The 25265-nt window shown below is 43.1% G+C and overlaps 1 protein-coding gene across 2 annotated transcripts in view; it reads left to right on the forward strand.

Moving 5' to 3' along the window:
• sema6cb (semaphorin 6Cb) overlaps window positions 1–25265 on the forward strand; it is a 175078-nt gene that overhangs the window by 117316 nt on the left and 32497 nt on the right. For both annotated transcript variants that reach the window (XM_008286116.1, XM_008286117.1), the window contains exons 10-18: window positions 2785–2875; window positions 4814–4936; window positions 7171–7259; window positions 7481–7698; window positions 8882–9013; window positions 9285–9440; window positions 12677–12853; window positions 13292–13429; window positions 25138–25215. In XM_008286116.1, coding sequence (XP_008284338.1) covers window positions 2785–2875; window positions 4814–4936; window positions 7171–7259; window positions 7481–7698; window positions 8882–9013; window positions 9285–9440; window positions 12677–12853; window positions 13292–13429; window positions 25138–25215 — 1202 coding nt within the window. The remainder of the gene's footprint in view (window positions 1–2784; window positions 2876–4813; window positions 4937–7170; window positions 7260–7480; window positions 7699–8881; window positions 9014–9284; window positions 9441–12676; window positions 12854–13291; window positions 13430–25137; window positions 25216–25265) is intronic.

A 25265-nucleotide genomic window follows, 5' to 3' on the forward strand; every position in this document is an offset into this window, starting at 1 on the left:
AAACCCTGTGTGTGAATATCTTGCTATGTCTTCTCAGTCACAATTGTTTTTTTTTTTTGTTTCCGTCTTGCTTCCCTCCATGCGTCTGCTTCCTGTGTTAAAAGCCGAGCTGCAAAAGCCATTAAAAGCACTTAGTCTTTGCCACTTTGTGAGCTTCACTTCTGTGACTCTCACCATGTTGTTTTTTTTTGTGAAAAGCTTTTTCCACCAAATCTAGCCAAAGTTCACCTTTTGATGCTGTACAGGAGGTGGCTACAAAAAAAAAGGAGACAAAAGTGCAATATAATGCTTTTTATCACAACAACAACAACAACAACAACAGAAAGCAGAGGCTCAGTCGGAACACTTGAAGCTCCGGAGAAGTGGAGGGCAGAGCTGTTGTGTTGTGTTGCATCAGGTACACGAGAGCAATGGAGCGTGAACACATACGCGTTTAAGAATCTAAAATGTGTTTTGTTTTTTTTGTACACATCCCTGGGGACATTTCTGCACAGTTTCGATGCCAAAATCGTATTGTAAGCTTTTGGATTGCTTATTTACTCCTCCACCAGATGATCAGATGTACACAGAGCAGCCATTAACCCAACAACACCCACATGTCCTGGGTTTCTGCACCAAAACGCTTCTCAGAAAAACCGTCAGATCTGTTGTAGCGGAGTTAGCTTCAAGCTCAGTCTCTTGGCAGGCCTCGGTGAAAACATAAACATAACGAGGTACCGAGCAGAACACGACACAGTATACAAACATCATTCCCAATCACACTGATAATGCGTTTTTGATAACGTTAGCAATGTTAAAAACATTCAAATTCACTTCCCTTCTTCTCCGTTGAATTGGTGCTACATCGAGGTGTGGCACTTATCAGATGAAACCGCCAGTGATGCTCGTTGTGCGTCTGTGCAACAAGTGATTAAAATGGTTTTTTATCATAGCTACAATCTGCTCTGTGGTCAGTCTCTACGCCACATTACTCTTAGATGAATGCACTTCTTATGAACTCATGCATAGATATGGTAACATGTAGATGTGTTAACATCTGTGCAATGCAATCATTACTTATTGATATATGAGAAGAACAGCAGAACCATACATATGTGTACATGCAGAAAGAAATAACATTTTAAAGACAGATCAGACTTCAGCAAAGTAACATCTTTACTGCTTTTTTTCCCACACTTCTGCATCTTCAAGTCATGCAGTCCATATTGTTTTATGATATTTACAGTCTACAGTTTCACTTAGCAGACGCTTTTATCCAAAGCGGCGTACATTTTTAAAGAGTAGATCACATTCATACACCAATGGCGACAGTGCTGCCATTGGGAGCAATGTTTTTGGGTTCAATGTCTTGCCCAAGGACACTGTGGAGCGGCAGGGGATCTGCCAACCTTGCGATTAGTGGACGACCCGTTCTACCACCTGAGCCAGAGCCGCCCATATATATGGATATAGGCGTACGATACACCTGAATAAACAGCTGAACCAGTGCTTTCAAAGTCTGCAGTGTCCCCAGCTGGCTGACTTTAAGGCCCACTTTGTTGCGGTCAAATGATGGGCACCTGATCGTGTGGCCATCCTGGACTCATGGAGCCCAAAGCACAGTGTTCAATAGAGGCCCCTTGTTTAGGAATTTGTGTGTTTCACCACCTCTGGCTCCCATATGTTAATACTTAAGTGAATAAAATAAAAAATATAATGTTTCTGTTTGGCAAAAAGCACATTTTCCCCCCAGATCTCTAAACTTTAGGGTGTCCTGCCATCATGGTTCTGACACTGATTACCTACTTATGATGTAGGTATCTCCTACTGCCAGCATCTGATGCTGGGATACATGTAAAAACATCATAATTTCAGAATACATATATAAGTATAATATAATATAGAAGTCCAATCTAAGTATCATCATATCAAATAATGGAAGACCTTGGTAGCCCAGACGGGTTTGAAATAAAAACCACAAGATTTTAATGACAAAGATAAAACGAGAAGGCCGTGAAATGAGTCTGGAAATAGCCAAAATGAAGACCTCAGATTTGCCCAGACTCTTAATTTACCATCACAGCCCTTGGTCGAGTCGATCCGTCCACTCAACACGCACGAGTTTTGTATTTAGGGTTTGCAGCGAAGCCACAAGTTCAGCAGTCAAACGGCAGAATAACAACAGAGCAGCAATTACACAAACACACGTGTCAGACGAGCGCGACGCGAGCCGAGCCGACGTGTTAATGGACTGTCGGTGTGTGTGTGTCAGTCGCTCTGCATGCATTCAACCTCCGTCCCTCACACACACACATACGTATAGGCACGCTGCTGGGTTTTACTTATTGTCGTATTTGAGGTTTACAACCTTGTTAACAGCAGGTTGGGAAATAGCAGCTTAATATCTGCGGCTGAGAGATAAACTGTCCTCCCTGCTTGTGACAGCAGGACCTCTGACTTCACACACATCTTTTATGGAAATGACCCACATACAGACATCAAATAAAACCAATCTTTATGGTGCATGTGTTGCTTTTCATTATAACAGGTTGATTATTATTTTTTTGCACATCCTTTTTGCTCAATTCTCACGACATTTAAGACTTCTGCGGCTCATTGATTTTGCCATCGGAGCAGCGAACACTTCGCGGCTTTACGAGTGCAAACAGCGACTCTGTTTTCCTGTTTACAAATGTCATTGTTTTTTTTTTTTTATATCCCACTTTCCTGTTGAGTTAGCGTTACAGCTCCGTATATGGGCTTATAAAGCATTGTTTTGTTGCCTCTGCGTCCTCTCTGACCCAGATGTCCACACTGGAGCAGGAAGGGGAGGAGGTGGTGGGTCAGGCCCGGTGTCCCTTCGAGTCCCGTCAGTCCAACGTCGGCCTTTTTGCAGGTGAGTAGAGTGAGCCGGTGGGTGTAGAGTCTGTCCTGTAAGGGAAACCTCACAGGTTCAAGTCCTACTACTACTGATTCCTAACATTATATTTTCTATTGTAGAGTTTAGATCAGGGGTCTCGAACTCCGGTCCTCGAGGGCCGCAATCCTGCAAGTTTTAGATGTTTCCTTCTTCCAACACACCTGATTCAAATGATCAGCTCATCATCAAGCTCTGCAGAAGCCTAATAACGATCCTGATCATGTGAATCAGGTGTGTTGGAAGAAGGAAGCATCTAAAACTTGCAGGATTGCGGCCCTCGAGGACCGGAGTTCGAGACCCCTGGTTTAGATCCAACTTGATATTAACTCCTACAAGATATAAAAATATCTCAAGACTTGACTGTGAATATATCTGCTTATTAAAACGAGGTGGGTATACCTGTGGAGCATCTTCAAGTGATGCATCAGACAAAACCAGCAGTGTTGCATGCTGGGATGAATTTTAAAAGAGCACTAAAGAGAGTCGAGACCAGTTTTGAAACTGCAGTGGTCTTAGTTCACTAAACCAAAAGTGTGACCATCGTGTGCAAAATAAAAAGGATCTTTTCAACCATCTAAGGCAGCGGATCTCAAACTTTTTTAACCATGACCCCCAAGATAACATAAGTTTGTGTTCGTGACCCCACAATTTGAATTCTTAATATCTCATGAGCAATAACTTTGTTGTTCGTTTATTAATGCGTTAAAAATTCATGTTAATTCCACAGATTAATCTCTTTACTTTTGAATGAATTTAATTTATTTCGAACAAATGAAAGAGAAAAAAATATAAAAACAAAAGAAAAGAATTGGAAAAAGAGCAAAAAAGAATAATAATAATGATAATATCGTATAATCAAATCATAATATCAACAAGTTCAAAGAAGGAGTGGGAAGAAGTATACACTTTTTATTTTGACAGCCCTAATGTAAATGTATTTGATAAATGTAGGCTTTATTTATTTATTCATTTATTTATTTTACAATGATCTGGCGACCCCCTGGAATCATCCTGGGACCCCCAGTTTCAGAACCACTGATCTAAAGGGGGCGTTTTTGAAGCATTTTCTAACATTAATCTCTTCACATACAAACCATCAGAAATCCGATCAGCTGACCTGAGTTGTATAATCACTGAACATCGAGTCTGCACTTGTGTTTTTTTTCATGAATGTTAATTTGCTGTTTTGTGACGAAGCAGCACAACCGCCTATAAATACATTACCTCATTATGATAATGTGATGCAGACATAGCGGCCGCTGAAGCACGATTCAAAAGTCAGTTTTAATCATTTTCATGCGGTTCTTTCATGTGGAAAAATCTCCTTCCGTTTTCCAAAACACAGCAGAACAGGCAGCTGTTATGTAAAGTACACATGATTTGTAATGAATTAAATGAGTAAATGCTGGATGTGTCATGTGGTCATCGAACAGAATGATGGTTTAATATAAACAGGAATATATTAAACTGCACGCTGTTGTCAGTTTGTCTGGGGAAGTGCGTGAGCTTGAAGCCCCAGAATGTAAGCAAGGATCAGGAAAGGGTATAATCTGAAGTTTCCCCCTCGGCAGATTCTGGTTTGCGGTCAGATTTGCAGTTTCTTTACTAATCATAGCAGCGAAGGAAGCTGATACGGTGCGAACACATCGGGGGTCAAGTTCAGGGGAGGAAGGAAGAGAGAGAGAGAGCCAAACCTGCACTCAATCCTGCCAGGTTTCCACTGACATTTATGCAAAGTTCACACGGAGCGTTATTAAAAGTGCCACGTTCGTCTACATCTGCTCTCCTTAGCCTCCTTTTTAAAAGAGCAATAAAAGTCACCTGTGACCAAAATAGACACTTGAGAGAAGTGGGTTATCGGTGGGACTTGTGATCCCCGACGATGTGTCTCAAATACTTGTTTTTTTCTTCCAGGTGGTGATTTCTACTCTGCCACCATGACCGACTTCTTGGCGAGCGATGCGGTTATTTACAGGAGTCTGGGAGAAAGTAGCCCCGTGCTACGTACAGTCAAGTACGACTCCAAATGGCTGCGAGGTGAGCATCGTGTTTACATGCTGAGGTGTGACAGCGTATCAGCGTACAGTGAGGTGGTTGGCGCCGAGGTGTGGAAATTCTCAGATATTGGGTTGAGGATCAGAGAGCCGGTGTCACTTCAGATGAGATTTTAAGCCTGCAAATCCCAAAATTCACTGAGCTTCGAGGATAACCGGCCTCTTATCAAATCTAAGCAGGTAGCAGGCTTCCCGTTTCTACCCAACAGAGATTACATCAGCTGAAATTTATGAACATTAACTCCACGAGTAATTCCACGTTTAGTGTTTTTTGATAAACTGATGCCTCTGCTCAGACAGCAACACTTTGATAACATAACGTACACCGGTTTGTGCATCTGACGGCTTCATTCCCAAAGCGATACGATCTGATCGCGTCACTTTCGTTTGACAGGATCTGCCGTCTCCCCCTCGTCACTTAATCAGATTATTTTTCTCAATTAATCAAACAAAACTATACAAGAGATGCTTCCCTTTTATGACAAGTGTGTGCAGACGCTCGTAGCGCCGTTAAAAAGGGAGTCTAGCTCCTGCCGCTGTGCGTGTCCCCTTCCCGTTTGTGTTTATGTGCGTTCCAGTCGCTGCTTCCAACAGAAACGCATCAGCCCTCCGGTAATGGAAATGTTTTGCCGTCATTATCATAATTGCCGCTGATTAATTCTCTGTTGATTAATTGTTTGAGCTGTACTTTTTTAAAATGATAAATTAAGCTCGGCGTTAGTAGTTCTGAGGAAGGAGGTTGTTTTGAGCAAAGGGCTCGTGAAAAGAAAGAAATGTCAAAGAAGGCCAAACCTGAGATTTACACTCAGTTGCCAAACAGTCGCTAAAAAAATAACTCGGTCGATAAATCTTAGCTTCATGGCAGCTTTGGTTGAAGTAAAGGGAGGGAGCTGATTATTCAATAATCGATGAGTGACCGGTGTTTCTATTATTTTGACCACCCTATTTTAATTCGTGAACATAAAGTTGAATCAACACTGAAACAAAAAAACAAAGATTCACTGCAGGATGCTTTTATTAAAATGTATGAGTTTTAGCTCGATGTGAATAAATCTACATTTTAAATGTTTTTTAGAATTTCAGACTTATTGCTCTCATGGTTCTGGTCTCAACTGAATCTATGTCGTTTGGTATTTTACATTTTTTCTAATAAAGTTACTTACAAATGAACCAAAATACACTCAAAGAATTCAAATACAGTCGTGACTCGATAATCCGACCCTTAACAATCCAAAACCTCGCTATCCGACAGGTTTTTAGGAAAAACGTCACCAATCAGGATGACGGCGTATTATCTGACTGAACAATCCCACAGATTGGCTACGTTCACACTGCAGGACTTGATGCTCAATGAGGATTTCTTTGTGAGTTCCTTCACGTTTCCAGTTCAATGCGACTTGTATGTGATCTGCTGTGTGAACTTCATACGACCCAAAAGTGTCCCGCATGCGCAGAAGAGGACACGACGACGTCACACGCAGTGAGCGTGTTTATGGAAGTAAACATGGATGGTAACGGTGGAGCGTATCTGCCACTCCCCCGCCGCCACCGATGGTGGAAACAGAAGTGTGAGCGCTAACTAAACTAGCATCAGCAGCCAAGTACCGCTTGTGCGTTCCGGCTACTTTCACACCGGGGTTGCGCTCCGACGGGGTGGAAGTGGCCAGAACGTGCACAATCGCACTGATCAAGTTGGCGTGAAATCCAGCGATGCGTAGTGTTCTAACAATACACGAGTTATTATAACAATAAATATCAACAACTAATGAGCCTTCCAGCATCAAGCCCTCCTTGTATCTCGACCTCCGTCTTGACAATCCGACAGCCTAACGATCCGACATAAAAGAAGGTTTTACATTTAGCGTCGGATCATCGAGTCACGACTGTACAATGACTAAATAAATCCGGTGCTGTATTCAGATTGTAGAAAACCCAGCCCTATTAGTTCTTGTGTTTCTAACCTGAGCGTAGTTGTCCTGGTATTTTTTGTCACTACTGAACATCTCTGCTGTTTGAATACAATAGCTGCCTGCCCTTGTTTATCTTTTCTTTAAGATTTGCCGTTTTAAAACATTTCTCTCTGACCCATTTTCCAAATCGAGCTTCTGTGTTGAGCGGCTCCTCTCCCGGCCCGCTCTTGATAGACTGTCACATTACAAATAAGGCATCACTTCCAGCACGTTTACGCTTCTTTTTTTCCATCTCGTGCCCTTACAGAGCCCCATTTCCTCCACGCCATTGAGTACGGGAACTACGTGTACTTTTTCTTCAGCGAGATCGCGGTGGAGTACACCACTCTTGGCAAGGTGAGGAACCCGTTTGAGACCAGACACTCGGCAGACTCGTGGTTTGTGGCGTCAACATTTTTTTTTGTGTCTGAGTGGAATGAAGTCTAACAGCCGCCATCGGTTAACATGCAAACCACATTCCTGAACGCTGCTCGGTATTCAGTGCTGGCTCTGCCGGAGTGCGTTGATTTACACGTCAAGTTGTCACCTGTGAGGGATTTACTCTGCTGTCCCCTCAGGTGGTTTTCTCCAGAGTCGCACGTGTCTGTAAGAATGACAACGGAGGCTCCCCGAGGGTGCTGGAGCGCTACTGGACGTCGTTCCTCAAAGCCCGGCTGAACTGCTCCGTGCCCGGCGATTCCTTCTTCTACTTCGACGTCCTGCAGTCGCTGACCAACGTGCTGCAGATCAACCACCGGCCGGCGGTGCTCGGAGTCTTCACCACGCAGGCGAACAGGTCGGGAGTCGTGTTGTTGTCTGTCTCACAATACCTTTTTTTTTAAGTGATGAGTCTCCAGACAGCATCATGCTTCCTCTTGATGTTGTCGCCATCTGCACGGCTGACTTGTAATTTAAAATTGAAGACCCCCCTATTATGGAAATCAGGTTTTTTTACCTCGTCAACGTGTCCATATGGTGCTTTATAGGCGCATCTTAAGCAGAATAAGTGGTCGGCTCTGCAGTTGAGCATTTCCACCTTAAACCTGCTCGTGTACCAACGAAAGTCTCAGTACCGCAGATTCAGACGGCCAGGAGTTCATGTGTAACAAGTCGAAACAACCACGTAGGTCTGTTTGGGGTTCACGCCAGAATTACAGCTTTGTGTAGCACAGAGTACAATGATTGAGCAGAGTCATGTGGGAGCTGGTGTGCTTGAGCTGCATTTGAAGGCCTGATAATGTGTAAGTTTGATACACAGAGATGATTTTTAAATAAATAAATGATATGTGCAGTCGTTACACCATCAGCTGATTCTAAATCCAGTCTAGAAAGTTATTTGCAGCAAAGTTATGTCCCCTTTTTCCAATTAAAATCCACTCTAGCAACAGTAGAAGTGTGATAGTGAAGTTCCACTGAGCTACGCTAGCGATGATCTACTGTTTGAGCTGTCAGGGAAATGACAGGGAGGCTGAAGTCACTGTTTTCCATGACGGCTGTACATGTCAAAATGACAGTGAATGTTTTCCTGGAATGACTGCAGGTGTGTCATGTATCACGGTTAAAACTCTGCTTTTAATCTGAATTTGCAGTAAGAGAATCAGAAACAGGTTTATTGCCAGATATAGTTCACACAATACGAGGAATCTGTTCTGGTGGGTCGGTGCAACAAGACAACAATAAATAGATGCTGTTAATTACAAAGAAACGGAAAAACAACTAAATGAGACGTTTTTTTTTTTTAACTTACAATATGTCCACATTGCAAGGTAACGAAATGCGACTACATTTGAAATATATACTATAAATACTAAATACAGGCAATGGGAAGGAAAAAAGAAGAAGAAAACGAGGGAATAAAGTCATTTTTGTGTGCCGTGACAAGACGTCCTTATGTTGTGCCGTGATCGGACAAGGTGGTGAACTCCAGCCCTTCATCCGGCTCTTTGTAATGTCCTCTCCCTTTGTGGCCCCTTCAACAGCATCACCGGCTCGGCGGTCTGCGCTTTCTACATGGACGACATAGAGAAGGCCTTCAGTGGCAAATTCAAAGAGCAGAGGAACAGCGAGTCGGCTTGGACGCCCGTTCCAGAGGAGCAAGTCCCCAAACCGAGGTGAGAGACGCATTTCTAAAAAAGCAAACTGTCACTTTCCAAGAACTTGTTTTTCTGCCTCTGACAATAGAGTTTTTGCAGCTGCTGCTGTTATTGTTCTGTGCAGACATCACGGAGCAAGAAAGAAAGAAAGAAAAAACAAAACAAGCAGTCACACAAGACACCTGATTCTCCCTCCTGCTCGTCCCCGAAAACAAACAGCTGCCGGTGTTTTTACATCTGTGTCTATGGAAGCGGATTCACTCCTGCTGTTCTTTCCTTCTCCGTACAGGCCGGGCTGCTGCGCCGGCGAGGGCCCGGCGGCCGCGTACAAGTCCTCCACCACCTTCCCCGACGACACCCTGACTTTCATCAAGTCGTACCCGCTGATGGACGAATCCGTGCCCTCGGTCAACGACAGACCCTACTTCACCCGCACCACCAGCAGGTAGGTCCGTTTCCATTCCAGGGCGGACGAACAAGCGACGGAGTGCATTCCGTCTCGTGCAGCGCGACGGGCTTTTGACAGGAGCAGCAGCATCAAAAAGCTTTCGGCTGAGAAGTCCACACCGTAGTTCACTCACTTTATCAACACTTTCTCAGCCGTTACTTCTTAACCTGCAGGCACCGTATGTACACTCTGAAAGATTCCACCGAGAAGAGGCCAACAGCAGCTCTCAGCATCCACACAGACTCATATCACCGAGCTGAGTGTGTCTGTTATTGAAGACTGACTCAGCCGCGTGTCCTGTGGTGCTGAAATAATCAGCAGATCGTTAATGCTCGCTGTAGAGAGTCTGTTAATGGCGTAAATAGCAAACATTCACTGGTGCTGGCTTTTTTTGTTGTAGCATTTTAAAGCTAATCATTGTAATCTCGTACGATGATATCGTGTTTCATTGTGAGTTAGATGTAGGATTGTGGGTCAAGGAAAACAACCCCTTGACGGCTTATGATTCTCTTTTTCTTTCTTTACCACAGACAGCTAATTAATGAGCGCGTTGCATTATCTCGTGCCCATTATGTGTGTTTTTAAAGAGGCATTATATTCAAAATGATGTTTTAATTAGTATATAATCACCTGTGACTTCAAGTCATTGTGCTTTTGTTGTGCTTAGACGTGTCGACGTAGGAAGTAAGTCCTCTTCCACAGAGCTTGTTGTGTTTCTACAGTAGCCCAGAATGGACAAATGGCTCTAGTTCGGGCCTTTTGCATTTTTACATAGAAGGGACAGCCGCTGTAGCTTCTCCTACATGCTGGCCCTTTAAATATGTAGGCCTTCAACCCAATGGTTAACCCAACCACTGGCACGCGGACCGGTACCGGGCCGCACAGAAAGAATAAAAATGTTTTATCGGTTTATTTTGTTTCCGGCAGAGTCTGCAAGGTGTTTTATTTTGAAAAACGACTAGCTCGTCCTCCCGTAACTTCCGGCTTTGCTTGTTTCCTGCTTTTGACTTTTGCCTGGTCGATAAATCTATTCTAACCGCTGCCAAAATGAATAAACGAACTTTTCTGGAGAGCTTCTTAGAAAAGAGGATGAGATGCTGAGACGGACGAAAAAGTCAAAACTTATTTAGCAATAAAAAGTAGTTTGATTCATTCTTTTTTAATAGAAAAAAGTATTAAATTAAATTAAATTAAATTAAATTAAATTAGATTAAATTATTATTATTATTATTACAAATTTTTATTATGTTATGTGCGTAATGAACGGTCCGTAGAAAATTAGTTTGCTTGAACCCGATCCGTGGTGCAGAAAAGGTTGGAGACTGCTGCTTTAAGTTAATCAGGTTTCTTAAATATTTCATCATTTGATCTTTTAAACTTTTGACAGTTGTGGGAAACATGCCTCCATAGTTCCCTAAAGTCAAACATAAGCTCCTCAAAAATCGTAGCCGAAAACCCCACAATGTTTACTTTACAACAACATAAATCTGAGAAAACATCCTCATTTTGAAGAAGTGAGAAAAAGAAAATATTTTAACCAGAAAGAGATCAAAATAACTGCATCATAATTTCCTTGAGTCATCTTCGCCATAACGTTTGTTTCTGCATCTATTTCAGAGTTAAACCGCAGCATTTTGTAATTCTAAGACAAGGTACATGGAGCTGTTCTACAAACATGAATGGTGTGTTGTGATTCGGAGCCTGGCGGTTTGTTATAAACAGACTTTTAAGAGGAAATGCCGGAGTATGCATTTCATATTTCCTATAGCAACACGGAGCACGAGCAGCGTTTCACACTCGCAGCTGGTATCGATGAGAGAGCTCAGGTGGAACGCACAACCTTGTCCCTCATTAAAACCCATCGGATTTTTTTCAACGGTCGATCTCGGCCCACATCAAAGACGCGGCGCGCGGGGAGAGGATCTTCCGTGAGCGCTGACCTGCGGATGCTCCGCTGCAGCGCACATCGAAAGCCTCTCTCTCCGTGTGGGAGTGTGCGTGTTGTGACATTTGAGAATCCGCTGATATCAGATGATGATAGGGTGAATGTTGAATCGGCGATAAGTGTCACAAGTGTTTTTCAGGCAGTGCAACATAAACCTCAGACATGGATGTACGCGGCAGCAGCATCCCGGATTCAGCCCTCACATACACATAAACAGGTAGAGGCGCGTAGTATACAGCAGCACACAGAGGCAGACTGGCAGCCAGCCAGACGCTGCAGTGGCTCCACACTGGGGAAACATGCACCACTTCGCATCTGGCGCCAAAAACATCACATCTGCCTCGCCTCTCCCCCGAGAGACGCCGCAAAAATTAAATCCAAGCAGAAGCGCATCTCGCAGTGCTGCCGAGTCATTGCGGGGACGTGCCAGTCTTGTCCATGTGGGCAAACACACCAGCCTGTGTGGGACCATCTGGGAGGTTCTGAGGGAGAAGGGAGGGCACAAGAGCTGCTGCTGGTGTCCTTAATAGAAGAAAGGAAGGACTGTGAAGCCAAAAGAATTATTAGAGGAAGAGCATTTGTTCAAATCCCCGGGCCAGAGAGGGGAAACGCAGACAGAGAAAATGAACGAGTAAAGCTTATCCGTCTCTCAACAACCGCTGGACTCAAGGTGCCCTTCAGCACAGCTTTTAATCCTCAACTGCTCCAGTGGAGCCAGCAGTAGACGGCTGTGGTGATACTGGGCACCTCCCAGGTGTAACCTTGTGGAGCTGGATGAATATGAATCAGAGTGTTGCTTCAAACAAAGCAGCAGTTGACTGGACTTCCTCATAAATACAAACAGAAAATAGAAAGCCGGGGCTTTCAAAGAGACAGCAATGTGCCGAGAAAAGTGGCTAAACAACAACAGGAAGAAGGATGCATCGATTGAATGGCTGTGGGTGGATGGATGATTAGTAGATGAATTAATAGGATGAAGGTATTAAAGGATGTACAGTAGGCGATGGAGGAAGGGAACGGTGGGTTGGCAGATGAAGTGACTGATTGCACACTGATGATTAATACAATGAGCTCACCCACTGTTTGTTTTGTTTTCCACCAAAAATCGGCTTTCACGAAGCAAAACAACAACGTTAAGGCGCTAACCAGGCAGTAAGTGACATGACAGCTTCAGTTTAGATAATCTTCACTCTGGATTTTAGTCAGTGTGCCTGTTGATCACGCAGCTCTTCCTTGTCAATGCTTGGACCATCGTGTCTAATATAATGTTTTCTTGGTTCTGATCTAGGTTTAAGTTGACCCAGATCGCGGTGGACACGTCAGCGGGGCCGTACAAGAACTACACCGTGGTGTTCCTGGGCTCAGACAACGGTCATGTGCTGAAGATCCTGGCCAGCACCGAGGGAGCCAACGCGTCCTTCAACACCCAGCTCCTGGAGGACATCGACGTCTACAACCCCAACAAGTCTGTCTTCTGTGTTGCTTCTCCGCTGCATGTTTTTCAGTAATCGTCTCCCGTCTTTTCCTTTCCTCCTCGTATTTATCCATTATGTATTCTTTACTTAGTATCTCTCTGTTCTCTCCTGCTCTCCACTCTTTGCTTCTTCTCCTCCTCTTCTTGTTCTGCCTTGATCTGTCCTGCCCACCCACTCTTTGGTCTATTGTACCACTTTGCATCACCCTGTACAGCTAGAGGGGATGCTTTCTTTTCTGTGTCTTCTTTTGTTTTCTGACTGCACAGCTTGAAAAGTCTATCTGCATGGAGTTTGATTCGCAGCCGGCTTTCTGTATAATTTTCAGACTGTGCCAGCCGTCTGCGGCGCTGATTTAAAAATGAAGAGAAATCGAAAATGTCTGATCCTGACAGTTGGTGTGGTTTTTTTTTCCCCTCCTGTGTTCCTAGATGCAACGTGCGAGGGGAGGACCGGAGGGTGCTGGGTCTGGAGTTGGACCGGGATCATCACTCGCTGTTCGTGGCGTTCTCCAGCTGCGTGATCCGCGTGCCGCTCAGCCGCTGCTCCGAGTACAGCAACTGCAAGAAGTGAGTGACCTTGGAGAGTAAAACATTACCACCGACTAAGAGGGGCTCGTATCCCCCCCGTCCTGCAGCTAATTGTACCTTCTGTGGGTGCTGAGGACCATCAACATTAAAAACTGTAGTCTTCAAAACTTTTGAATATCAGTCGCTTCTAGATCAGGGGTCGGCTACCTCTGCTGCGGCTCCTTGTGGCTTTGGAAAATAAATAACGAGTATTTTAATATATTTTATTTTAGTTGGTTAGTTTTTGAAATTTAATACTAAATTTGAGGATTTTTGTGAACTTTTGACATTAAAATAAAACGTTTAAGTATTTTGTCGCTCAAAATATGCGTCACACCTGCAGATTTGGTGACTTTCTCGCTAAATCTGGCGACTTTCCAAATCCTCTTGGCACCTTTTTTTTTGTCAAAAGCTACTAGCGACAAATCTAGTGACTCTATCTGGTGTTATTGGAGATTTTTCTGGTGTTTTGGAGACTCGTTCTGCAGCTACTGTCCTCAACATGCTGCCGTGAGCTCCTCCTGTCCCACAGGCGGTCAGCAGGCTGGTCAGCAGTCCCAGCTGCAGGCAGCAGGACAGCCAGACGGCATCTTTACTTCACTAATTTAATTGATAATTTAAGTTTGGCTTTTTATTTCATAAATACATGGAGGACTCAAATAGACACTGAGTATTTTAATTCAAAATAACCTTCAACCCAGCGTCTTTTTTTTTTTTCCCCAAGGTCAAGATGTTTTTTGTTGCAGAAATAAAATTAAGTTTTCTCTGTAGCAGTTCATTGATTTTATAAATGCAGCACACTATAGTTTTTTTTATACATAGCATAAAAGTGTTATCTTTATTTTACATGTCAAAAAGGTTTTGTGGCTCCTGGTGTTTTCTTTTCCGTGGGAAACGGGTCCAAATGGCTCTGAAGGTTGCTGACCCCTGTTCTACATTAACAGACGCATAGATTTCCTCCAATTTCTGTCTTTGTTCATTAAATAATTCTGCAGTAAGGACCAATTATCAAGAACTTGGAGAACTGTATAGCTTAAGTGATCAATAGATTCATAGATTTTTTTCAATACATAATGTAAGTACGCCTTCAACAGTGCAGTTCTCATGCTGATGCTAGTTTTGTCCAATTTCAAGGAAATGAGGATTCAGCTGGGGACAAAACCCCCATGAAATACTGGATTTTGAAAGGCCAGTTGTAGACTTGTAAGGAAATGTAGTTTGTAAAAAAAAAAAAAAAATCTCTGGAAAGTGCTTTAAAAGTCCCAAAAACGGTGTTCCAGCCCGGGAACACCGCTCAGATTGTAGGTTTCCTCCGTGTGTGCCATGAAGAAAATGGCACTCACATTGCCAGGCATCTCAAGCAGTTTCCTTTGCAGCTACCAATTTAAGAAATGTGTCCACTCGCAATGCTGTTATAGGATTTTTGGACAAAAGCCGGGTACCGGAGAACAGATGTTATGCTATTATCTGCTTGATTCCTGCAGTTGGGTTGGCTCACTCTACCCCCAAAAAGCACTCTGAAGTTATTTGTGGTATTGGCAGGTAAGAGAGCACAAGATTAAACAAAGCAGCAGGAGAGCGCAGTGTGGCTTATACATAAGAAAAAAAGAACATTTTTATAGGCTGATGGTCTTGGGATTCCTGCCTGACCTTCAGGTCTGAGTTTACGTGACCCCATGTTTTTATACAGCTGGAATAAGGAGCGTTTCTGGTGTGCAGATGTTATTGAAATGGCGAGCATATATGCCTCCAACTCTGTTTTATTAAATGTATTTTCTGCTTGTTTTATTGGATTTATACCATTAAGTTGTTTACAAGCGGGTACAAAAAAAACATGGTTATTCAGACAAATGAGGTTACACAGGAAATCAAAAAACATATTTACGTGTGTGTGTATGTGTGTGTGTGTGCGTGTGTGTGTGTGTGTGTGTGTGTGTGTGTGTGCGCAGCAAGTCAGTAATCAGATTTCTCCTCGACCACCAACCTTATTGTGACACCGTTGTTTCTTACTGTCAGATCGCTCGCTGGTGAACATTATGCTCTTACTTTAGTGTTCGTTTAGTGTTAGTCAGACTTAAGATGGAATTATTTAGGATAAAAGGAAATATCAGTGTCTCTGTATTCTAGTTATTCTGTTGTGACAGCAGTCGTTTTCTGTTTGTAGTCCTTCTTGCTCCTGTGTAAAAAAGCTGATTTGATTAAGTCATGGTTGGCCAAGAAATCAGTTTCTTCTTTTGCAGGAGAAAAGGAAGGAACGATGACATTTCTTTAACCCTCTCAACTCCAAGTAGCTTCTGGGTGTTTTAGTGTTTTTTTTCCTCCTGTCACATTTTTCTTCACTGTGGACTCAGTAGGACGACTTTTGTTCAGTGCAGCAAAGATATAATGTGACAAATTATTATTTAAAAAATTAAACTTTTCTTTGATTATTCATTTTACAAAGATTTTTTGATTTGTTTCCAATACTGGGAAACGTGGAGGCTCCACGTACCGTCAATACTTTACTGCTTACACTTTTTAATTTGCTTTCATTCTTGTCTGACGTCTGCTCTGTGTGAACACGTCCTGCAGTCCTTAACTTTTGTTGAACTTGGTCGTGCTGATGAGCGCAGAATTTTTAATTTTATTTTTTCACACAGGCTTAGAGCCAACGTTTTGTTTGTTTGTTTATTTTGCAAATTTTAAATTAGACGTATGGAGTAAAGTGACTTAAAATAAACATAAAATATCCCAGTTTTAAGCTTAAATGTGGTTGTTTCTCCTGACAAAGCTTAAAGTTGGTTAGTTCAAAGACCGTTGGAAAGTTGAATCTTCCTGTTTTTTTAAATTTCTTGCTCTGAGAAGTGATTGATTTTTTTTTCCTTTTAAGCCCATGTGGAGTTCAGAGGGTTAAATCCCCCACCACCATATGAGGAACTGTGTTTCCTAGAAAGGGGCAGTTGAGGAGAGAGAGGGGGAACTTCACAGAGCCTCCTATTGTAGTAGAAACAACAGTACAGATGTATATGGTATATATGATATATATATGGTTTTAGGGTTTATTCAGTGACTGAAGAGGGTCTTGTGTGTTTCTGTTCAGTTGTTTTCCATGTTGGGCATTTCAACTAAAGGTTTTTCATGTACAAAGTGAGAATGTGCATAAAAACAATCACCTTATCGGCCCACAAACGTAATCACCGTAGGTCATTATCTTCGGCAAATTCCTTAAACAGTACAATGAAAAACATTTCCCCTGGAACACAGCACAGCTGAGACTTGAAGCGTCCCTCTTTGTCTGCAGAGTTTGGTTTTGTCAGACCGTGTTCTAGCCTCGGCTAATGTACTCGCTCTCCAGCTTTGGGATCTATTTTTGGGGCTGTCAGGAATGCTGGCCCCTCGTAGCTCCCCCCTTTTCTCTAACCCCTTCAAGCCAGAGAACGGATTACTTCCCAGCTCCCCCGGGGAATGCATATACCCCCATAGCATGCTAACCCCTCGTTGCAAGGGCCTGGAGAAGCTCTCAACATCGTTTAGTCATAAATTGGATCCAGCTGATTGGCCGGGAGCCAGAAATGGTGGCCACGTTTTTTTTTTTTTTTCCCTCTCCCGAAGCAGGAGGACAGAGAAATAGGAAAAGAAGGTAGAAAATGGATAGGACCCGTTTTGCTTAAGCTCACGGGCCAGCTACATCCCTCGATCCTTTTTAGAGACTAGAGCTACAGCACACCTCATCCTGGGATTAGGGGCCCCGTAAGCCGCATCAGCACTGGCCAGGAGGTCAGGTTTCAGCCGCCATATCCTCCTTAACCACACCAATGAATCTGTCTCCCTCCAGATGAGATTTACTCCATCTCTCCCTCTCACTCTTAGCTTGTTTCTCTCTCTCTCTTTCTCTCCCGTCCAGTGTAGGCTGTGCCATCAGGTTTGTTTTTTCACTCGAGGCCCTGCTGCCAATATTAGGTTTCAGAAAATGCTCTGTTTTGAGCAGCGGCGAGAAACTGTATGAAATGGGAATTTTAATAAAGAAAATACAATAAAAGGGCAGAAGAGGCCCCAAACCCTTAAAAATCTGTAGATCCAGGGATTTTCAGCTCCAGAAGATATTTCCTTTTCTTTTTTTTTTCTTTTTCACATGAACTGATTCAACTCGCTCATACTGCACTTAGATAAATGTATGTTATTTCTGTCACCTACAGCTAATTTAGTTCAAGATGTAAGTTGTGGATGCCTCAGAGGGTAATTCTAGCTATTTACAGCTTTTGATGATATGGTAGTATATCAAAGTAAGTGCTGAAACAAATGTCAGGACTTTAATGAAATCCAAAGGCGCTGTTTGTAATGACTCACCAGAACAACATCTACACTGATCAGCCCTATTGCAACCATCTGCCTAGTATCGTGTAGGTCCCCCAAAAAAACACCGACCTGTTGACACATGAACCAATTGGCTTGTGAGGAAAAAAAGCAGCGACAAGCTCGGAGTCTTGCAGTCTACGAAGATCTTGGGAGGAAGGACCCTCTCTGCTAGCACTGGAGAGGAGGGGAGCTGACTGGACAAGGAAGCGGCCGACTGGTCCTCTACAGGATGATGGCCGAGCAGAGGGGAGGGTAGTCGTCGTTCAGGTAGCTGCGGTGCTACTTGGCCCAAACAGTCATCTGGATGAAGCCCACCAAGGTGAAGAACCGGCAGACACTGGGTCATCAGGGTGAAGCCGAGCCAGGGGCCCAGCTCATAGGTGTAGATGGGGCTGGATACCAGCAGGAAGATCCGGGTGAAGGGATTCTTGGTTGGGTAGGGAGTCTTCCTGGTCTTAGAGCCTGGTGCACAGAGGTTCTGCAGAGTGACATGGATGGAAAAGTTGCTCCCCACCACAAGACCTCTGAAGGCGTCATGTCTGAAGGTATCAGCCACTAAGACGTTAGCAGCAGATTCTGTAAGTCCTGGAAGTTGCCCTCGTGGATCAGATCCGCTCATCCAGCACGTCCCACAGGTGACTGACTGGACTGAGATTTGAGGCATTTGAAGTTACCACCATCAACTCTTGGTCATGTTCCTCAAACCATTCGTAAACAAGAGCATTACACTGCCTCTGCCTTCTTCCCATAATGCATCTTGCTCCCATGTCTCCACTGGATACATGAGGACTTTGAACCTGATATAGATGTAAGTCACCTTCTTCCATTACTCCAAGGTCCAGTTCTGATGCCCACTGTAGGCTCTTTTGGTGGTGGACAGGAATCAGATGGTACCATAAATAACAATCTGTAAATCAATGTGTGTTCTGACACCGTTCTATCACAGTCAGCAATAAGATGTTTAGCAACTTGTGCTAAAGTAGCTGTTATGTGCGACCAGACCACACGGGCCAGCCTTCACTCCATTGGTGTCGTTCTGGAGCTCTTTCATCCAGCGTCCAGCCATGAGATAACACTTTATTGAACCCCACAGAGGAAAATCACGAATTATTTATTATTTATTAGAAATGAATTACAGTTAGGTCCTTGTTAAAACCTCTTGGATCCTGACACTTCCTAATGTTTCCTGCTTCACATTGACGGTTCACTTGCTGCATAATGCATCCCACCTCTGGACAGGTGCCATTGTAATGATATAATCGATGTTACTCACTTCACCTGTCAGTGCTTTTTTTTTTTTTTATCAGTGTTTAAGTCTATATTGATCTGACAACCCTGCTGACCTCATTTACTCGTCCAGAACCTTGAGCACTCATGGCTGCAAATGCAAAACTTCTGACACGTTCGACACCACGATGCCTCGGATTTGCTTAGATTTAGGAATAAACACAATACCTTAGTAGAGGTTAGAGGAGCATATGTCGGTCACGGTTGCTGAGCAGCTCGTAGGAGACGGCCTTCGGTAGCAAGTTTTATTGTTTGTTCCTTTGCTCCCTACAGACAAGAGTCGTAACTCTTTCTGCTGCTGGAAAGATTTCTCACTTGAGCATAAACATATGTCGACATATGTCGACATATGTCGACGTTCGCCGAAGCGTTTTTCTTCGGACGACGGCGTCAGACTTAATGTATTTGGATTCAGAACCGACCCTCGTTGCACAACAAAGCTAAAGCAGGAAGTCGGTCTGCAAACTGTGATGGATGTTGGGACTGTTCGTGGTCACTTTATTGATCGCGTTCATTTTCTCCTGTAAAACAAGCTATTGATTGTCTGATCTGCTGAGTTTTGTTTCCAGTGGAACTTGTTTTATTTGATATCGCTCCATCTCTACAACTCACTTGGCACATTTTTGAAAGCACAGATAGAAACATTAATTTGCATGTGAGAGACGGTTGCTGGTAGATATAACGTCAAATCAGTATAAATAACAGCAGCACTGTGAACATTTTATGCATTTTTAGAATCATGTAAGTGTACGAAATGTTCCAGTCCTTGAGTAGTTGCTCAACAGCAGCATCGTATTGGCTGAAAACGTTTCCGCTAAGTTATTACTGCGTTATTCCCAAGATTTTCTCAACATGGCAGCTGGAAGTTATAAGTCCTCAGCAGCCTCAGCACGCCGTGACTGCAGGCGAAGCTACACACCTCTGTGCTCATCACAGTATGACAAAGAGAAGTCTAAAGTTTTTAAGGCCGGCAAGGGACACACACACACACACACAAACCCAGGTTGCGTATAAATTCCACATATGACAGCAACTTCAGACGAAGAACAAATGACTCCACTGCGCATCTCTTACCGAAAGCACAGCTGGACCCAAATAGCCTCTTTTCCCAGTGCTTTCGTGCTGAGGTCCGTTCCTGTCATGTAGGTGTAGATGAATGTCTGTGATGAAGGGGGAGCTGGAAAGAGCTGCATATATACCTTATGGCTAAGGCATGAATGATTTATTAAAGCAGCATTATGCAGCGTTATAATGGGCAGTCGCACAAAGGGGTGTGAGTCACTTTAGGTCCTCAGTCTGTGATGGTGTGAAAAAAACAAAGCACAAAACACATTTTTTGGGGTCAAAACATTGTTTTTGTGATGAAAAGAAAGTTTGTTTTCTCTCAAGTTTAGATTTTCTGCTTCCTACGCATGCTGAGGTGTTGATTCCCCAGTTTTAAGATTCACAAGGAAAATACGGGACTGCAACAGAGCAAAGCATGCAGCACCACTCGCTGTTCAGATTTGTTTTTGATATCCATCCATGCATTATCTATACATGTCTTAATCCTCACTAGGGTCATGGGGGGCCAGTCTCCAATCGTGACTGAAACTCCACTTAGTGGCGCAACCAGATACTACACCTCTTTTTAAAAACAATCTTAGATCAGTTCAATTATCAACAGAAATTTTTCAATTAATGATTAATCATGTGCTGCCAGGTGGCTCGGTGGTTAGCATCGTTGCCTCACAGCAAGAAAGTCGCCGGTTCGTGTCCTGGTAAGGACACCCAGGATCTTTCTATGTGGAGTCTCCATGTTCTCCCCGTGCAGCGTGGGTTCTCTCCGGGTTCTCCGGCTTCCTCCCACAGTCCAAAAACATGCTGAGGTTAATTGGTGATTCGAACCAACGACCTTCTAGCTGCGAGGCAACGATGCTAACCACTGAGCCACCTTGCAGCCCATCATTAATCATTAATTGAAAAATTTCCATTAATGCTTTAACTGATCTAAGATTGTTTTTGACATGAGGTGTAGTACCTAGTTGCACCACCAAGTGGAGTTTCAGTCACAATTGAAGGCTGCAGCTCGTTGCTTTGTTTTATACTAATTTAATATCGCTGTGAGGAGGCAGTTGCTCGGACTACAAGCGATATCATGTTGGCAAGCAGCGAGAGCTGTGGGGGTTTATCTAGCCACCATTATGGCTTCTAGCCAGCTCACTTATTGAGAATGAGTCAAAATTTACCCGGACATGTTTCTGTATCTGACTGAACTACTGTCTGTGGTTAAAAAAAACTGATTTATCAGCATAACAGTAAAATATTCAGTGTGCCAACTTAGTTTTATAGATTAAAGGATGATTGATAGCCTGATCGACTGTTGGTAAAGAAAATTTAAAAATGTGCAGCCCTTCTGTATATTGTTTGCATCTGTGCTGCACATAATTTCTCCTTAACGCTGACACTTACGGTGTTAAAATTATTTTATTTTGTTTGTCACAAAAACAATGTTTGCTTATGCTCATCACAAAAACATCCTCATTACCGCAGCCTGATTAACACCACACGGGACATGTTCTGTTACACAAATACGCTGTTGGAATTGATAAATTCGCAAATAACTAAAACTACTTGAGCTCCACTAAACTTACATGCAGAGCGTTTGCGTAACAGCGTTCTCCCAAGAGGAAAAGAAAAACAATATCAGTGTTTGGGAAAATGCTGAAAGGAGCTACGCATGTTTGCATTTATTTGACAAGAACAGCAGAAGTTGTACGACGTCTGGAGAGGCTCAAAGTGCACATGAGGAGGAGCTCAGGGTCTATGGATGGGTCGACATAGCACAGAAATCCCTGCTGACAATAATGCTGATAAGGGCATCAGCTCAGAAAGTTGTTTTCAACTCATACAACTTGTATATCGTCTTTTTTGGACGACTTCTTGTTACTTTTATTAGAAGTTTTAAGTTAGTCTGAACGTCTCTCTGTGGTGGCTTATCCAACCCAGTTCAGGTAGTTGCTTTTCTTTTTGTTTTTGTTTTTTTCCCATTGAAACAAGTTTGAAGAATAGTTGCATAAACACAGAGTTTGTGTAACACTCTGACACATATATATGCACTTAGACTCGGCTGCCAGCTGCAGGCGTAGCGGGGGGGAGAGAAGTTCCTATGTTGACTTTCCTCTGTTCTGGAGTCGATATGTTCTCAGTGGGATTTCTCCACGATTCCTACAGACTGGGGATCAGGACGCACACACCTGCACGCTCGGTTTAGGGAGTCGTAAATAATTTTAGATGTTTAAAACAGGTCACAGGATCCTCATTAAAACTGCTTCCTTGACTGCCTTGAAGGTTTCGGTTTGACGTGACGCTGCACCAAGAGCCAGCAATCTGGTTTATCTTTGTTTACTTTTACCTCTGACGGTGTTATTCGGCATAAGAGGCGGAAAACAACACAGAAAACATTAGCGCTGTTTGTTGTTCTTCTTTTGTCACCGTGTACTTGAGGCTCGTTGTGTTGTTGGCGCTGCTGGGTGAATACCGCAGACTCTCAAAAGTTCTGAAAGGCATTGTTCATCTCCCACTGACACCCGGGCTTGTTTTGCGATTGCACAGCGGCACAATGAAGGACATGAGATCTGCGCGGCTCGTTCCAAAGTGAAGGATTAAAATCGACAGACTTGAATCAAACCGAGGCGGAGGGGCTGATGGCAGATCAGCGGAAGGGTTTCGTCGACAAAACTGAAGTGAGGGGAGGAATGAATGTTGTGCTTCTGCTGGGATGTTATACCATCAGGAGCGAGATTAACGGCTATTGATAGCGCCTAATGCTGACCGCTTTAAAGGGAAGGAGGTAAAACGGATCCGCTCATCGTGTAATTCACTGAATCACGAAGCTGACATACGGCGCAGTAAGTAAAATCAGGTGATTAGCCCGTCTGCTGACTGCTAACACGGGACCGGTGGTGTTGTTGCTCTTCTCCGGCCGTCGTCAGCCGTGTAGACGAGATCCTGGTTTAAAGGTACAGTCCGGATGTAAACTGCTGCAGCATCCATGACAGTGATTGTTCATCACCAGGCAACTGTAATAAGAACACGTTATTAACCCTCTGAACCCTTGTGGTGTTTTTTGTCATGTTTTTTTTTTACTTTCTCTGCCCTCATTTTTCACTGCAAGATAAAGTCCTGTACTGCTATGGCAACAGCACGGCCGCGGCTGGAGCTGAAGGTGCAGCTGATAAAGTTATGAGGCCTTAATTCAGAAAACAGAAGAAACTAAATTTGAGTTTCTGTAATCAACACGTACATTTTGTGCCCACAAATGTCCCCCCGTCCTGGAAAAACTCTCCATACTATTGATATTTTCCTGTTTACGTTTTTATTCGTATCGACACCGTTTTTTTTACAGTCTAGTTCCGTGGTTCTCAAACTGGGGGTCGGGACCCCCATGGAGGTCCCATGATCATTTCAGGGGGTCGCCAGATCATTGTAAAAATAAATAAAAATAAAGCCTACATTTATCAAATAAAATGTGTATTAGGGCTGTCAGAATTAAAAGTGTATACTTCTTCCCACGCCTTTTTTGAAGCTTGTTAATATCATGATTTGATTATGCCACATTGTTATTCTCTTTTGCTCTTTTTTAAAATTATTTTCTTTTGTTTTTATGTTTTTTTTCCCCTTTCATTTGTTTGACATAAACCCAATTCATTCATTTAAAAGAAAATTAATGTGTTCCTGTAAAGAGATTAATCTGTGGAATTAACACATTAGTTTTTAATGCATGAACAACAAAGTTATTGCTCATGCCATACTAAAAAATTCAAACTGGGGGGGAGTTACAAACACAAACTTAAGTTATCTTGGGAGTTGTGGCTCAAAAAGTTTGAGAACCGCTGGTCTAGTTAATGACTGGCATGACATGTCACAGGTTAGAATATCATTTCTGCTTTTTACAGTTTCTGCCTCTGTTAAATGGTGCAATTTTTTAAAAGATAATACGCCGCTCAAACCCACTGACAGGTTCTGGGCTTCAGAAGGTTAAAGAGCAACTTAAGTTTTAAATGTGTGAAGGGATGCAATACATGGAAGGCCCAGATTTCTAATTACAATTCTGTTTTTTTTGCTGCAATTTTGTTTGTTTGTTTTTGTTTAAATTTCGACTAAGGACAGAATCCGTCATTTATCTTCCTGCTAAAATCAACATTGCAAACTGGGACAACGCGGAACGCTGCTGATCATAGAATCTGAAGTTTTCTAATTTTGTTCGAGGTTTGTTTTCACGCCGCCGGTGTTTATGGAAAAATAAACGTTTTATTTGTCCAAGTTAAACTTTTCAATTATGCCTGTAATCCGTACGGTCCAAACAGACGCAGGTTGGAACTTTAAAGCCTGTAAGAAACGCAGACGAGCACAAAACATGCCCTTTATTTTTTTATCCCTTCATTTCTGTAGCAAAACAAAAACAAGTCCATAATCTGCAATCTAATCAAAAACTAATCTGACTGTGATCTAACTCGCGTCTCGTTTTGTGATTATCTACATTCATCTCTGTTGTGGAAAATAACGTCGGGATGCTTGATAGTCCATTTTTGTGACTGAACACGGCTAATTATACATTTTAATCGCACTGCAGAAATGGTGATGTTGAAAGAAGTACGTGTCATTATCCAGCCATAAAAAGGTAGTTATGATATATTTAAATCTCACACATCTCTGTAGGTCAGCAGATTTCCTAAACAAAGAAGCCAATTTGCATAAAAAGGGGGTTGCGTGAGGAGTTGATATAGAGATTTATGCTGCAGTTTTATTTTGTAGCTGTGAACGCTGCGATTAATGAAAAAGAAATGCAGCAATTTCATGTTGGATTGGACGGCGTTTGTTTGGCTTTGCCTGCTGGGATGCTAAATTCTCCATCATAGGTTATGCACCCAGCTGTACACGGACTTTCTTTCTCTACTTTTTGTCGAGGCAGAGTTTTGGAAAGTGATGTTTGTGGCGTTTCATTAGAAGCTCACATCCGCCCGACCCGACGTTCTTCACACTTACTGTTCTCCTCAGTTCCTTCCATCACTAACCGGCTGCCCGTCTGTCTGTCTGCTACACAGGAGCTGTTTGTCTTCGCGGGACCCTTACTGCATTTGGCTCAAGTCGAGCAGCTGTGCCACGGTCTCGCCTGGTTTCAAGTAAGTCACACACACACAGTCAGTCAGGAATAACACCCAGTTTACACTTG

The sequence above is a fragment of the Stegastes partitus genome, unplaced genomic scaffold, assembly GCF_000690725.1.
Source record: "Stegastes partitus isolate 25-593 unplaced genomic scaffold, Stegastes_partitus-1.0.2 Scaffold434, whole genome shotgun sequence".
Classification (NCBI taxonomy): Eukaryota; Metazoa; Chordata; class Actinopteri; family Pomacentridae; genus Stegastes; species Stegastes partitus.